This window comes from Eptatretus burgeri, chromosome 10 (genome assembly GCF_056783735.1).
Source record: "Eptatretus burgeri isolate ZD-2024b chromosome 10, Ebu_testis_v1, whole genome shotgun sequence".
NCBI lineage: Eukaryota > Metazoa > Chordata > Myxini > Myxiniformes > Myxinidae > Eptatretus > Eptatretus burgeri.
The window spans coordinates 12,931,150-12,948,763 of record NC_140970.1 but is presented as its reverse complement, the minus strand read 5'-3'; the positions used below and the strand labels follow the sequence as shown (position 1 = coordinate 12,948,763).

At 40.9% G+C, this 17,614-nt stretch overlaps 1 protein-coding gene across 1 annotated transcript in view; it reads left to right on the top strand.

The window, feature by feature from the left end:
• LOC147017956 (uncharacterized) overlaps positions 1–17,614 on the top strand; it is a 666,861-nt gene that overhangs the window by 525,804 nt on the left and 123,443 nt on the right. Inside the window, exon 10 of the mRNA XM_085899928.1 lies at positions 700–792. Coding sequence (XP_085756054.1) covers positions 700–792 — 93 coding nt within the window. The remainder of the gene's footprint in view (positions 1–699; positions 793–17,614) is intronic.

Sequence of the window (17,614 nt, the reverse complement as noted above, 5' to 3'; positions counted from 1 at the left end):
TAGAATACGAATCACCTTGTTTGCACTTTCAATAACCTCCAGTTGGCATTACTTGGGCAAAAGTTGACACCATCTCAACCAATCAAATTTGCTTACTCTCTCTGAGGGTGGAGTAACAGCAAGATTCAGACGAAAATGGTGGCACCTTGCGATGCAACTACAGAGCAAACTTCGTCGAAATGATTTGTTTATTTTATTGCATATTTTTCTCAAAGATTCTGCCAAAGTCATCAATTTCTCCAAGAAGAGTTGGCAAAAGGTTCAGCTCTGGACTGGACATCTCTGACCCATCGGCTTCATATAGGTGCCATCACTGCTGTTATTCAAAGTTCACGAACAAAGCTAATGTAGATCGTGCTCGTAAACTCGGTGCATTCTTTGAAAAGACCCTCCCCATGTCCTTTTTCTCAAGACTGTGCAGGGTAAAGTGTTCCATGAACTCTCCAGTTCATGCAATGTTACATGAAGTTTGATGCACAATTGCAATTCTCATTTTCTCAAGAGTCCCCTGAGATCATTGTAATTTTTTGCACTACATGTGATTTTTTTTGTTTGTTTCCAACAGGAAATGATGCAATTTTTTTAATGTTGCTGTTGCACTCATTAACTCGTGCTTTCATGATGGATGCTGCATGCAACCCAACTCATGCAACCCACTTGCAATATTTCCTCACCAGTTGTTTTTCTTTTTTCTCACAGTTTGCAGCAGAGATAGAGAGGGTCCGTTGGAGAGAAGGACTCACATCTCGACAAGATAAATGTACACAGACAGATGGACACACACAATCCCGGGTAAGAGTCGTGTGATGGATTCTTGATGAGGTTCAATCTATCATCAACCTCTGTGAGCAGCTTGAGTTTATCTTCCTTTTTATTTTCATCATTGTCACCTTTTACTTTACAGGTTTTAATCCAATAATTTATCAGTGACCAATATTTACTTAAATTAAGAACTAATCTTGCTCATAAAGTTTGGTGGTGATCTCCATCGGGGGACAGGTAGAACAATCTGTGAAATCAACAGGATGTTCATTGAGGTGGGAAGGAAGGCGAAGGTGATGATTTGGGCTTTAACCCTTCATCGGAAAAGAGAGAGTTAGGATAGGGGAGAGGGTTGATATAGGGCGAGAGTGAATCAGAGCGGAGTCATAAGTCATGAAGCACGTGAGGTGATTATGACTGATTTTGACAGAGAGGGTCGGGGTTCAAGGGTTAAAAGTCGAGGAGAATTGTTCTTTATGAAAAGTGAAAGTAAAAGGGAAAAATCTTACTTTCTTCCATTTTACGCTCTTCTCTCCTCTTCCAATTTTCTACTTCTTTTCATCATTTTTTTAAAAATTCTTATTGTTAAAAAAAATTTCCCCATTTTATTTACTCCCAGCTGTTTTCCCACCCCACCGGTAATTCGAGAAAGTTCACCTTATAATTAAATGAAAAATTATTATTATTTAATTGAAACAATTATGTAATAAGCACAACCATGACGGGCAATAACCATGTCCTTGAAAGACACAAATACACTCGTTATGCTTATTACTGTCCTGTATATGCACGATCGGCACACCCAGGAATTGTAGCCCTACGTGGTGATAGCGGGATGGAGTGGACATTACCATGTAGATTGTACATGTAGCCAAAAAATGTCAGGGTATGTGACCCTTGCTCAGTAAAGTTGAATATCGATATTGAACTTTCATACTTGTCTCCCTCCATTAAAACTTGATGGTGCCTTGTTAAGTCTATCTCTGGTGTATGTTACCCCCTTCATCCCCTCCCTCTCTTCAAATGGCACCACAGCCAACTATACTCGTGAGAAGGCCGAATGCCTCAATGTATATACAACCAAAATCTTGCTCGATCGATGTACACTTGTCAAGTTCACAACTTCACACCTCTTTACTTTTACCTTATATTTTCACCTTGAAAGTGCTTGTTGGCCATTCTGGTAAAAACTATGTTTATCCTACCATGCAACTTCGTGTGTGCATCACCATGGTCGAGTCTCTTCTTGCTTCTGCGACTGATGACAGGCACCAAAATGGTCTGCTCATATGCCCTTTTTTCTATCCCAAAATTGTCATTCGCAACATCGTTGGTTGTATTTACCGGGATATTGTTTCTCGTCGAGGTCATGATGGGGTCTTTCTGAGAGTTTGGAAGAATCGCTCTTCACGTAAGACTATCCAGATTAACTATTATATTTTTAGAATACTTTTATTTATTTTTAATCTTTATTTTTTTTTAATAATTAATTATTTGAACCGGAAGGGTGTCATTAGTGTTTACCGGAAATGGATCTTTATTATAAATAGAGGGCTTTTGCATCGATGTGTTTGCTGGTGGATTCCTGTGTACATGCTGTGGAGTTAAGGTAAGAAGTTTTAAGGTATTTTTGGTGTGAGTGGGGGGAATGTGTGTGCTTTCTGTTGGTGTGTGGTGTGGCTGTTTTCTTTTGGTGTGTATGTTTGTGTGAGTGGGTGTGTATATTTTTTTCTGTCCTCCAGCTCTCTTTCTTTCTGTTCTCCATATCTCTTTCTTTCTTTTTCTATGTCTACGGAGGGTTGAATCTTGAAAATAGTTTTTGTAGGGTTCACTTGGCTGTGCCTGGATGGGTTTGAGGCCAAAACCCGAATCCTATCCAGGTTCCACCTGATGACTCCATCTCTGTCTGTTTGTTCCTCCTGATACTCCAATTCTGTATTTAGTCAGTTATTTGATTTCATAGCATCCATGATATATTTAATGTAATTAATTCTTGAATTGTCACAGGCTTTTATTTGTCTTGTCGTCTGCGTGTGACATTTTGATGTCCCGATCGATGTGTTCTCGACAGTCAATGAGAAGAATGTTACTTCGGTACCCCAAAAATATGATATGACACTGAAAATGAACATATTCACAAGGAAAATCTTTGTTACCATGCAAACAAAATGAGGCAGTGTGAATAGCTGCAGCATGTTGGTGACTTGCTTTGTTAACAAACATGCTCCAAGAAGATGACTTGGATATATTGCCGAATCACTCACTCTTTTAATTGTCCATGCTTTTAGTGAATCCATAATGTCACTGATCTTCTTTAGTTAGTGTTGGTAAACTTTTTTTTATCTGCCCATCGCACACTTTTTGCTGCGGGTAAAAATGATGTCCAGCTTCAACCTCTGCTTGTCAACTCGCTTTTGAAAGCTGTCTCTGATCGGTATTTACCGCTTGACCGAGACAATGCATAATAATGCAGCCCCATAGCCTTAGACATCTCTGCAATGTCCCATCCTCATGGCTCTTCATTTTATGAGCTGTCTGATTGGACAGCCTTTCAGAATGACCATCGGATTGCTCTTTACCGTGTGACAAAGCTCGAGATCGATAGCTAATCTTGTGCCGATTTTTTTTATATTTTTTTGAAATTATGTTGTCTTTTGTGGAATGTGTCCAACATCTTCTCTGAATCTCAGTCAGAGAAAATGAGGTTGGTGACATGATGTACAGCTCATCATTTTCATTTAGTTTCATCAGGCCCCTCTTCGCTTGTGATACAATAATGTGTCATCATCAAGTTCCTTTTTTCTTAACACAACACAAAATAACACGTAAAGGTACTTTCTCATTGTCACCTACAAAATGTGAAAAATCAGAAATCTCCGTTTATTCATTGTGTCACAACATTTTTCAGGGGTTGCCAAAATCGAAATGAAGAAAATTGTTCTTAATTTTATCCAAGTTTAATTTTCCAAAAGAAAATCATTTATATTTGCAATTAGTTATTCATTCACCTCCTCATTCGAATTTTCATCCAAACTTTTTGCCCTACCAAAGTGGTACTGACTTTCAAATTGTTTTGTGTTTTTTTTTTTTTATCAGCATATTGTGATGGCATAATTCCATGCTTTCACTGGCTATTACCAATGGTGCATCGCCACTGCTACCGGATAGAGGGGCACCACTGATGCAATGCCCCTATTACCAGTACACTGGTACTCATTTTACTGACCTCAGAAGGATGACAGGCTGAGTCAACCCCACCTGGTGTTAATTCAGCAGCCGACAGGATTTGAACTCAGCACCCTAAGATCACTCAGCACCCAAAAAAGTCCCTTGAATGCTCACTCAGCTTATATTCCCTGCACCTTCACCAATTTACCTTCCACTACTAGTATTACTATTACTACCTCTCATACTTAAATAATAACCTCAATTATTCTCATTTTATACAGGGCCAGGAAAGCCTTTTGGCCCAAGTCTGTCGCTTTTGGCCCAAGTCTATGATAGCCTGATGCTTGACTGAAGGCTGGAGGAATTTGTAAGGAATCTGAGAACACTTGAGTCTCATCAAGTAGTTTTCCTAAAATCTTAAATTTATTTTTTGTTCAAGATTCATTGTAATGACAGTCTCTAGAATGACGATTATTATCAGGGTTGAAGTGGTGAGATGTGTTTTCGTCACTTGTTAATTTACAATACGAGAAAAACTCCTTGTTTTCAACCTTGTAACTGAAGGAGTTTAGTTCCATTTTGAATCGTTGTGCCTCACCAGTGCAAGCTGTTGGAAGAGGATAAAATTTTGGAGAATAAGCTGGCTCCATCAACATTTGCGAGGATCATTTTGTGGATGCATCACAGCATTTATTGTATAAATTATGACCTTTCTCTTTGGGTGAACCTCGTGCAAAGCTATTTTACATATCCTTGGTTGGTGAGTCAGTTACTTTCTTTTATTTAAGGCTTATGAAAGGACAGTTGTGGTTTTTAACCCAGACAAAAAATGAAGTCTGGTGAAATCATCAATATATTATCGGATGATCATTTAAATATGTTGAAGGTGGGCATACACTTGCTAATTATTAATATTGTATAGTCAGCATCTCTCTTGAGGTTGTACAGAACTCTTTTTCTGTACAACACATTCTTTATTAATTGGAAGATTTTACAAAAATTTCTCCATTTGAATCTCTCGCAATGAAGCCAGTGAGTCAATCGGCCTATCACTTCGCCATCACCGACAGGTCGGTGGTCTCTCTGTCTTCTTCAGCCTCCTTTCTAGCCTTGCACCCTCTGCCCTCTCCGTGCTTTGCCCCCGACCCCCCAGGTATCTGCAGGAATCATGTGAACCACCAGCAACCCCCTTGTGTTATTCCTAGTGTTTTTCCAAAATCCAGGATCACTCCCAGCTTCCACTCATTTATTCCTCTTTTTTTCCTTCCTGTGGAACCACCTTCCCCACTCTCTTAAATCTCATTATTTCCTCTAGGTCTTCAAGACAGTTGTTCACCACCATCTCAAATCATCCCCCAACCAAAACCATGATATTTTCCACCCCTTAATCCCCCTCCCCCCCCCCCCGGTTCACCCACAAATTTCCAGTTTATCCTTCCTGAGAGTTTGCTCTTGTATCCATTTTGTCCACCCCTTGCATCCTCCCCCTTCTCCTGTTGGTGTTCCTTTTGTTATGTTGCGTCCTGATTCATTCTTTGTTCTAGCTTTTTCATGAGCCTTGACTATGTAAACAAAAACTAAAAAAGTGCCTTGAATGCTCACTCAGCTTATATCTCCTGCACCTTCACCAATTTACCTTCCACTACTAATATTACTATTACTACCCCTCATACTTAAATAGTAACCTCAATTATTCTCCATTTTATACAGGGGTTGGCCAGGAAAGCCTTTTGGCCCAAGTCTATTGCGAACCAGCTGGACAAGACAGATGCTTGACTGAAGGCTTGAGGAATTTGGAATTTATCACCAGCACCCTGAATCTACCAACTCTTCATAAGGAATGACACCACGGGAACTTTAATATGCACTAACTAATGCTGACAGATGCACCCACCGCTTACTGTGCAGTATATTAGGCTCTGAGCCAGTGGGGTGGGTCAGTATCAGTCAGAGGGAGCAGGGCTAATTGTGATCTTTAGCAAGGGCAGTGTCCCTAGAGATGGAAGATATTATTAAACAGAAGACCAAATACTGTATTGGAGTCATCAGAAGGAATCCAAAGAAATAATGAGCAAAGATGGAGTCATCAGGAGGAACCTGGATAGGATTCGGGTTTCAGCCGCTACTCCACAACCCTCAAATCCATCCAGGCACAGCCAAGTGAGACTTACAGAAAACTTTCTGCAAGAATTCACTTCTCCTCAGACAGATAGATAAAGAAAGAGAGAAATGAAAAGTAAAATAGATGAAAGAAAAGAAAAAGCAAGAATTAGAATGAATAAAGAGAATTGTGAGAAAATGAGAATTGTGACAGGAACAAAGATGTCAGGAAGAACCTGAATTGATAGGTTTCAGCAGTTACTCCCCAGGTTCAAACACAGCAACATGTACCAGCTACCAGAGTTCTGTCAGCAGGAAAACACAGTCCACTTAGCATTATGACATGGTACAAGTGTATTCAAATGGAAAAGAAATGGCATGCTTATGTAAGCCATCATTCCTTTACTGTGTTCCAAGTTTTAACAAGGTCGGTAAATGTATGTCTGGGAAATGGTTGAGGACGTGTTCAACATCGCGTTTTTTTTACAACTAAAATGGACATCGGTCGGCCATCTTGGATTGGATCTCAAAAAGAAACGGCATGCTTATGTAAGCCATCATTCCATAACTGCGTGCCAAGTTTGAACAAGGTCGGTAAATGTATGTCCAAGAAATGGTTGATGATGTGTTCAACATCGGGGTTTTTTTTACAACTAAAATAGCCGCCGTTCGGCCATCTTGGATATGATGTCGAAAAAAATGGCGTGCATACGTATACCATCATGTGTTGTCTTTTTGCCAAGTATGGATAAAATCAGTCCATACATATCCGAGATATGGTTGCGGATCAATGCACGCACAAACACGAAAATCGACACCAAATCCCTCAGCCCACATTTTGGACTAAATCCAACAGGGGTTAATAAGCACCTGGAGTAGTCTGCAGAAGAACCCAGAGGGACCTAGTCCCATTGGGAGAGACTGGTGCTGGGAAACCCAGGCTGGACATGTACAGCTGGCAGTCGACTGTATGGACGAACAATCTGCACCTCAAGCTGTGCTGGAGCGACTGGCTTGTACTTATCCCAAAAGCTGCAAGCTTCCCAAGTGTATATGCATGGCCAATGACTTCAAGTGCATGGATATGTGCAAACTCAATACCTGTGACAGTCATTGAACATCTTTTGATAGTGATGACAGTTCTTTCGAAGTGTGACGATGAGGACCATGACTTGTAAGTCCCATTCCTTCAAGTATATCGAGAACAATCTGCATGACTATGTTCCACACCGAATATATGATTTATAGTTTTAGTTCACAAGAACTTATGTGACTTACACACCTTTACTTGTGTCTATTCATGTGTTGTGTTGAACAGATATATTACTGTAGCAATAGATGTAAGTACTGAAATCAGGATAAACATCACTTTTACATGTACATACAGTATATAGCCATACAATCTATGCCTCTGCAACAAATCGTGCAAATGAAGTATGTATCTACTCCATGTCTTGAAATATACATTTCATCCAAAAGGAGCTTGTGTAGTATCTACCGATTCCAATATGATTCCCTGGTACGAATTGGTAATATAATAGGCATGATACGTGTGAATTATTTACATACTAGCAAATACCACCCATTGCTTCGCTGACGGGAAGATGGAGAAAGGGGAAAAAGAGAGAGGAGAGGGAGAGGGGTGGGGGAGAGTGGGAAAGAGGGAAAACGAGGGGGGGAGGAGGGAGGGAGAGTGAGGGGGTGGATGAAGGGAAGGCAGCGAGATGTGAGAGGAAGGGAAGGAAGACGTGTGGTGGAGCATTAATTACGATTCATACCGTCTCATCAAAATGTTTTTGCATAGAATAACAGTGAAGGTTGAAACAAAATAATGTCTGAAATCTTTTTTCGATCAGTCATACTATAAATACAACCCAGAGACAAACACCGCCCAGACGCATTCAAGGGCCAGGCTATCCAGAGACATACACGGCTCGGACATGTCTCGAGCCAAACACTGCCCAGATGTGTTCAGAGAGAGGCTATCCAGAGGCATACACCGCCCAGACGCGTCCAGAGAAAAAACACCGCCCTGACACGTCCAGAGACAAACACCGCCCCGACGCATCCGGAGACAAACACCGCCCCGATGTGTCCAGAGACAAACACCGCCCCGACACGTCCGGAGACAAACACCGCCCTGACACGTCCGGAGATAAACACCACCTCAACACGTCCGGAGACAAACACCACCCCGACGCGTCTGGAGACAAACACCACCTCGATGCTTCCGGAGCCAAACACCACTCGGACATAAATACCACCCAGACATGTCTGGAGACAAACACTGTCCAGACATATACACCCAGACACGTCCAGAGACAAACACAGTCCAGACGTAACCACTGCCCAGATATGTCCAGAGATAGAGAAAGAGAGAGAGGAGGGAGGGGAGAGTGAGAGAGGAAGGTGTGGGAGGAGGATGCTGCACTGTATTGGGAGGGGGTAGAGCAAGGATGACACAAAGACAGAGAGGGATGGGGAAGGGGAGTAAGTAGAGAGAATATGTTATGCTTTGTGAACAAAACACACACACACACACACACACACACACACGCACACACACACACACACACACACACACACACACACACACACACACACACACACACACACACACACACACACACACACACTAGTTTGGCAATTTTGGGGGAATCGGCAGGGTGGAGTCAGTGTGATTACCGACTACAGTATGTACTGTATACAACCCAAAAAACATGAGTAGCTTTCACCAAAAAAAACAACGTTGCATTCATGTCGATGTTTCAGGCATATGTTCCAAACATTGATCTTTATAAACATCTGCGTGTGACAGGTGGAAAAAATAATTTGGTTCAGTAATTTAGTAAACACGTTGATATGAAAACACGTTGATACGAACCATTCCCTCAGGATGACGGATCACGAACCACTCGCTCATGATGACGGAACACGAACCACTCGCTCATGATGACGGAGCATGAACCACTCACTCAGGATGATGGAGCACGGCACTAACCACTCGCTCAGGATGACAGAGCATGGCACGAATCACTCGCTCAGGATGACAGAGCATGGCACGAATCACTCGCTCAGGATGATGGATCACAAACCACTTGCATGAACCACTCACACTGAATGAAGTGACGCGGAAAAAGCGTCCACAGTGAGTGAACAATTCGCTCCGAATGATGTAGTGCGGTGTCGCAATCAACTGTAGGGCACTTGGCAAGTGGCCAAAACATTCATGCAAGCACTCCAATTAAATGGTTGATAAGAAACGTCTGGTGAAGCTGTAGCTGCGTACCATATAAGATCCCTTTAAGTTCAATAGCGGGTTTTCACCGTGCTTGCAGCAGTTAAAGAAATAAAATGAATTTGTTCACATAATGACTTTTTCCACAAAAATGTTCCTGTTTAATATAGAACAACCCTGGAGATATCGCAAAGTTTAATCGCCTGTGAAATAAACATTGCAATTAATCCGCCATGTTGCTTGCTCATCTGTGCACGCGTCGCATGGTATATCCATTCGCGGTCCATGAAAACATTATAACTTTATTTTAAAATGCCCGTTTTTTACCAAAGTTGCTTTGATTCTTTGCAGAGCACCTCACGAAACCTCCGAAAATATAGACTTAAATCCAGGGTCGGCGTCATGGGGGGGCATTCGCGGGTCATGCCCCCCCCAAATGAGTGATTGTGCCCCCCTCACCCACCCGCCGGCCAAGCCTTTGGTGCCAAACTTTGCGTTTTATTAATTAATTTATATTTATCATATGAAAAGTGAAAACCTTTTTGCAAAATGAAATGAAATAAAAACAAAAATAATAAAAGAAAAAAACACACACCCTGTTGGTCATATTTGTATAAGGTCACGTTTGGGAAAGTAGTATGATCATTGGTCTGGTGCTTGATGTATGACCTACTGGTTATCCCGCCCCCCTTAGGGAGGGAGCGTGATATTGTAATCGTCCGGTTTGTTTGTCTCTTTGTTTGTTTGTCTGTTTGTCTGTCTGTTAGCATCTTTACGGCATAACAGCTTCAGCAAACACTATCAAATTTAATCCACAGGTGGGCAATGAACCTTGGACGATCCCATTAACTTTTGGGTTCAATTGGATCAAAGGTCAAGGTCAAGGTCACGAAAAGAACAAAATCATTTTACAGTCATAACTTTGTCAAAAATGGTTTAATTGACTTCAAACTAAGACTAAAATATTACTTATTCTATTCCTTATAATCAACATTCAGGTTAAGGATGTATCAAATTTAAATTTGATCCCCAAAATAACTTTATGCCTTAAATGGGCAGGATTTGTTGTGCCTGACACCACTTGTTTGATTTGTTGTCATTACGTCAAGATAAGCGCACGCATAACATACAGTTAGAAATTAGAAAAGAAAAAGTTAGAAATAAGAAATTGGCTACACGGTACTGCTTCTTCAAGGCCTCCTCCAGCTCTTCCAACGGAAGAGGGAGCAAATGCGCCCAGCACGGCCACCTCTGAAGAGCAAGAGGCCACCTCTGCTTTCAAACATGCCTTAACATTTGGCACCACCACTGCAATGTGTGAGAATTCATTCTCCACTCTGAGAAACGTATTTTCGGACCACAGACATGCAATGCTCCACAAAAGAAAGGCCCAGTTGGTTCAGCTAGCATTTGAGAGGGCCTTAACCAAAAAATGTACAACTGAGTAGAAGGACACCATTTGGCTCAGCACCAACACTCGCCGCCTGCGACTCTTCTAAAGGTAAGCCATGCATTTGATTAACTTTATGATGCCAGCCTTGGCTTTCATGATTATTACGCAAAATGTTGAATGATCTTTGGGTCTGTTTGCATTTATTCGGTATGAGTGGAGTATTTTGTTTATTTCAAATGATGTTCTAATGATGCGCACAGTGGAGAGTGTGTGTGTGTGTGTGTGTGTATGTGTGTGTGTGTGTGTGTGTGTGTGTGTGTGTGTGTGTGTGTGTGTGTGTGTGTGTGTGTGTGTGTGTGTGTGTGTGTGAGAGAGAGAGAGAGAGAGAGAGAGAGAGAGAGAGAGAGAGAGAGAGAGAGAGAGAGAGAGAGAGAGAGAGAGAGAGAGAGAGAGAGAGAGAGAGAGAGAGAGAGAGAGACTGACTTTGCAGCATGTTTTTAAATTGGAACTAGGTTGGTGTGTTGATTGTTAACGGCAAACTCTTATTATCAAGTATTTACATCATAGATTGAGTTCTCGAACGGCAGTTTGTGCCCCCCCCCCATGGTTACCCTACTGCCACTGCCCCCCTGATTAGATTTGTTCTGATGTCGACTCTGCATAAATCTGCCAGATGCTATGGAGAAGCAGTCCCTCTGGCAGACAGGCCGCAAGGTCAAGCAGTGAATGCATTAAATTATGTCGCTCAATGAAGCTGGTTAATTTTGGCACATTCCTAAATCTTTTGTTCACTCGATATAATTCGCTAAACAGGAGAAAAAGATATGTTTAATGCTTTGGAATTTTTACATTTTCTTGTGTACACTATGTATGGAGAAGGAGAGAACATAGCCTTGCTTGCTTCAAGTCAATAGCTGTATCGGCTTAGTTATAAGACTCGTTATTTCTATAAATTATCAGATTTCACTGCAGATTTCAACACGAATTTAGTCTGGATGATATCCGATCCTTAAAAACCGAAATAATATTTCGATGATATGCTTTAATTAGACCGTGATCGTCGATCGTGGAAAATCACATAATATAATGGATGAAATCACCCCAAGCTCCTAATTTGAAAACTATAGCATTTATAAAAGCTATGTATACAGTGATTTGTTTCTATGATGAACAGGCATTCAATAATATGAGTGATGAAAGTGAGAAAAACAAACTTTTATCATTAAGAAATCATTGCGGCCTGTTCCAAGTCAAGGCACGGTTGAGCAGGCCAAAAAACATTGCGGCTTCAGACCCCAGCGAGGTTACCCAGGAGACGCCTGAAGACCCCAAAGAGCGAGGTGGCTGAGGATGCGCCTGATAAAGGATATAATTAAATATGGCCATTAATTATCTTCAAAGGAGGTGTTTTAATTACCCCAAAACACCTAATTTTCACTCATGCACTTCCTTGGAGTTCCCTTCGTCTGCATGCAAAGTTTCAGACAGCTAGATTTTATGGTTTTGGAGTTATGGAGGATGCACACACACACTGACACACATACACACACACACACACACACTCACTGACACACACACACACACACACACACACACACACACACACACACACACACTGCCATTTATTAGTATAGATAGTGTGGATATACACAAACTGATTAAATCATTCCCTGGAAATATCCTGGTCACATCACCAATGTTACATAATATTATGGTTGGATTTACCACCTTTGTGTACCATATGGTAAATAACTTGTCCAGAGAGTCATTGGGTCACTAAACTTTTAATAATTATTTGAATCAATATTGCCAAGAGCTTTGCATTCCAATTGCAGTGGCAAAATTGGTGAGAATCGTAATTTGAGGTTCACTATATAAAATGAATCACAAACTTGCCAGCATCCATCAGATAAGATTCCAAATGGTTTCAAAATGTTGGGAAAGGGCTCCTGGGACAAATTATTAATGAATGGTTTGATTTGGGTGCATGATGACTGAATAATTCAATGTAAAACTACATCATGATTGAAAAAACTTCATTTCGAGCGGCTTTGGGTGCTTATTTCTATCACATTTGAAAGTTTATTGATCACTGGTGCATAATTTGATACCATTATATGAGGAATTTAATATACTTGCCAACAAGATACAAAGATTCAGAGTAAAAAAAAACTTGTATACATTCTTTATACACCATAAACTGGCGATGACCCTCCACAGTTTGGGTGAAAAATCTGGCAACCGGTGACCTTAGGGGTAGGGTTGTATATGGGGCGATATCACAGAGAAGGCAAAGAGCTACTACACACTGCTATCACACATTTTCCATCTCTGGGGACCCAACCTTGTGAAAAATCACAATTAGCCTTGCTCGCTCTGGCTGATACTGATTACGAAAATTCGGAGGTCTGGCTCAATGGCTAATCTGAGGGATGGTTCACTTATGATGCATGCGAAGCACAAATCTAACAGTTTGTCTTGTCGAGAATCAAACCCAGGCGAGACAGCTCAAGGGTGAGTTTGCCACCTCTGCACCATCCTGTTGGACCATTACCAATTTGCCAATGACATTGATTGCACGGTGCAATGACTGCAATGACTCACTGTCCAAAGTCACTGACTTATGATAGAATAGAACAGGGCTAATTTTTCAAGAACACACAAAACGTGGCAAATTACATATGTTGTCATGGCATATGCTGCCTAACTTTCTTCCATATGACAGAAAAACATGTTCCATACAATAAATTCGGTAAAATGTGTTGTATGCCCACCTAAAATCATTAGGGCTCATCATCCTTAAGTCGATCATACAGCTGAAATATTGTCTGCCCTGTATTGGGTGATTCACCCTACAATACTGTCCCGATATACTCAACCCCCCCAGTACACACAGCATTTTGTTTGAGTTAAAGCCTCATGATGATATGACTGCCTCTAACAGATTGACTATGAGCTTTCGGATTATACCCAAAAGTGGAATAGAAGGTATATTCACGTTGGGACTTTGCATCAACTATGGTTGAAAATGTTTAATTAACTCCTTCACTATATTTACTCATCATTTTACCAAATGAGTTGTATTGGTGAAATTATATTCTTGCCAGAAGATGAACCCTTATGGAATAAGTCATTTTCCCAAGGTACTTCTAATTTTAAGTAAATTTCCCGTAATGTTGCTTCGATACATTTCCCGTCCCATAATGTTGCCCAGATACATTTCCCGTCCCATAATGTTGCGCAGATACATTTGCCGTCTGTTGACGGTGGTCGATAACCACCGTCTATTACAGAAGCTACATGAGCAGGATATTTTGACCTTTTCCTTCTCCCTGCCCTGTTTTTCCTGGACACATAGTATTCTGCATCATTATACAACTGCACAAATTAATCCACAAATTGTGATCACATTCCGATTCCCAGATTGGCTTTATCCTCCTTTTTATATTCTGAATGTTTTATATGCCGAAGGATTCCCATATTCATTTTAACATGATTTGATTGTCATTTTTAATCCTCTGCACAGAAGATTAATTAACACAATTAACACAGATTGTAGCATTTGTCTTCGTTGAAATTTCAATTCTTTGAATGATGGACAAATGCCACATATAGAAATCTACTGTAATTACTCATAAATGTTTTGAGACACAAAGAAAATACATGAGGTTTGCAATTTACATCTGTTTGCAATTTACATCTGTCACATTTACATCTTCCAACACAATTCCTTGCACTAACACTTTTTTTTTCCAAATTTTGTTCAATATCAGTGTTTAACTTTATATCCCTGGTGTTGGCTTAACGGTTAAGGTGGCTGGTTTAAGACCACACACAAGGTTTAAGACTGCCTTGAGTTTGAGTCACTGTCGTCCCGTGAAATAACACCAGGTGGGTTGACGCAGCCTGTCATACTTCCGAAGTCGGAAAAATGTGTACCACCTTACTGGAAACTGGAGGTACTGTATCACCGGCACAGCCATACTCCCAGCAATGATGCAACTAGCTTCCACAGGCTGCATACAAAATAATTATTTAACATTATGCCATTTTTCATCTGTACAAGCAAGTGCAATTGTTGAACTTTGTGGATTGCTGTATTTTGACATGCCTTCAAGATAAGTTATAAGATGTCCTGTTGTGGTTCCATTGGATCTACTTCAGGACTTTCAGCTTGGTCTGCAAGTTTACAATCTCCTTGTTCTCAAACCACTTCTGACCAGACCCATCATTATGGCAAAGTGTGTTCTCATGCTAAGAGTTTTAAGGGTTCTCATCATTGTATGGCACCAAAATGGGTGCCATAACATTGTCCAAAATATCACTATGATATATATTTTAAGCACATGCTGCTCCTTTGCAGGATGGCCGGCAGGTAAGATGTAAGAAACAACATTTGTCTTATTTACCAAATCACTTTGTGAAGGAATAGTGCATGCAGCAAGCAGAGCGGAGTGAGAAAAGAGCTCTGCAATGCAAGACCAAATTAAAGAGTTTGTAATCAGGTATCAAAATGACCCTCCAAGGGTCCATGGATTCAAGAAAATGCATGATTATCTCTCCAAAGGTGGTGGAGAAGAGCTGAGAAAATTTGCTCTTTACATGCCCAATTTTTATATCACTTTAACACAAGAATCATTGAAACTGTTACACATTACAGGGTAAAACAGATTCCCTCATTATTTCTTCAGCTGTGGATGTATAATGACTCAAAAACCAGGCTAATTAACCATTTTTATTAGGTGTACAGTACTCACACTTAAAATTACCAGCTAAAAAGTGCAAATCTCCATACACTGTATCATGATGTAAATAATGTTTTGTTTTTATGCTTCGCTTATAATGAGGTGTAAATTGCTTGAATCTTTTTGCAGAGGATTATCTTGAGATGTATTGAATTTGTGAAGTACGATTTTGACCATTGTTGGATGTTCCGATCCAGTTTTGTCAGGACTGTATACTGTATTACTATTACGATTGCGCATAATTATCTTACCATTTAAAAAAAATTGGGAATTCAATCGGGATTGAAAAATAAACACTTATTTTCTGCGAATTAATGGCTGTTAGTTCAACATGGCTCCAAAGCCAGTCGCCGACTGGGAATCCTCCGCCCATAATTCCGCAGGGTGCTCAAGTTCCGCCAACAACCCCTTCTGGTAAAACTACCAAAATCACGAATCACTGCTCACCTTCACTCTTTCATTCCTCTTTTTCCCCGCCTGTGGAATAAACTCCCTCACTCTATTAAATCCCACTCTTTCCTCCAGGCCTTCAAAACAGCTGTTCACCACCACCTCTTATCATCCCCCATCCAAATCCTCGATCTTTTCTACCCCCGATAATCCACCCAAGTCCACTTCCTTCAAATTCCCTGCTTTCATTCCTGAAAGTCCCTGTAATGTCCATCATGTATTCCCCATGTTCTCTGCCCCATCCCTCTCTCTTCCACAGATCTCCTAATGTCTCTGTTCCCCACTGTTTTGTCCTTCCCACTCCCTCCCCTCTTGTCTCATGTCCCCCTTGATGTGCGCTGTGTGTTAGCTCTCATTCGAGCCTCGACAAGGTATACAAAAAAAAACATCTTTATAAGCAAAACTCCAGAGGAATTATGTCCAGCGCATGTGGTAGCTCCAAAATCAGACCGTCACACCCAATCCATCGATCAATGAAGTGTTCATTGACGAAATTGCACACCATCAGACTCCAGTGTGGGAGAACCCCATCCCGTTGTTCAATGACCTTTGGTTGCAGTTCTGCCAATTGCGAGAGTACAAAGTTCACTGACATGTCCGGGTAATTGTCAGACTTGATGGTAGCTTCAGCAAAGACTTGGTCATGCTTAGGCCACCGCACATGTGGATATGTTAATCATAGCACAAGTGGATGTTCTGTTTTTGTGGATGTATTGACACTTGCTGTGTCGGAGTGGCGACCCGTCCAGGATTGTATCCATTATCCAACGCTCTGCACAGAGTATGGTCCCAATGGATGGATGGATTAACACTTTTGTACTGTTCTAATGTTAACAATACACTTCTATCCAATATGCATGTTTTTGCCCCATTGATCTTCAGACAGCTCACAACTCATGGAAGCACATTGTCTGGTTCATTATATTATAGCAGAAGCTTTCGCACCGAAGAAACGTGGAAACTCATAAACAGTGGCTACTTGCACGTCATCCCCAAAAAGGTGAAGGCAAAAAATACTCCAAAAAGCAATCATCTGTAGGAAATGCATTGACTAACTTTCTTTCCATCTCGAGGAGACTCGTGTTCATGTGCTTTTGGGTTTGTGCAACTTCTTGCATCCCCACACATACTGTCTTATGACATGCAAACTTTTACAAATGACTCAGTAGCAGACCAAAATGTCAGCGTAAGCTTATTTTCACCGCAGGCAAGTTGATGGCCTTGCAGTATCTACAAAGTTTATGCAGAAATCAAAAATAACAGCAGTGGAGCCTTAGAGATTTCAGACAGTTTTTTCTATTGCCTCACGGTTTTGCAGACCAAAAATATGGCTGGGCTGGTTCAATGTGTGTTTTCACAACGAGACAGTAAATAACATCTCACAACTCATACATATACATTTTATAAGCAGAACTCTGACCATTAATGTGACATGAAGATGTCATGTGCATAAATTATACCAACACATCACCTCCAAACTCGGATGGCATCTTTCTGGCACTCAGGTATTTGAAGACCAAGATTTATGGTCACAAATAAATGAAAGCAGAGCCTCCAATCCAGAATTTCACCCTCATTATGAGCTCATCAGGACTACATACTGCCAAATCGTTTATTTATAACCACACTGAGTTGATTAACTAGAAATTGAACCCCTTAACTTGATGAAGCAGCATGGCACAGCTCGGGTCCCAGAACAGCAAATGCTGCACAACCTAAAAGCAACAAACGTCGTCTGCCACATGAATGGTGTGGTGA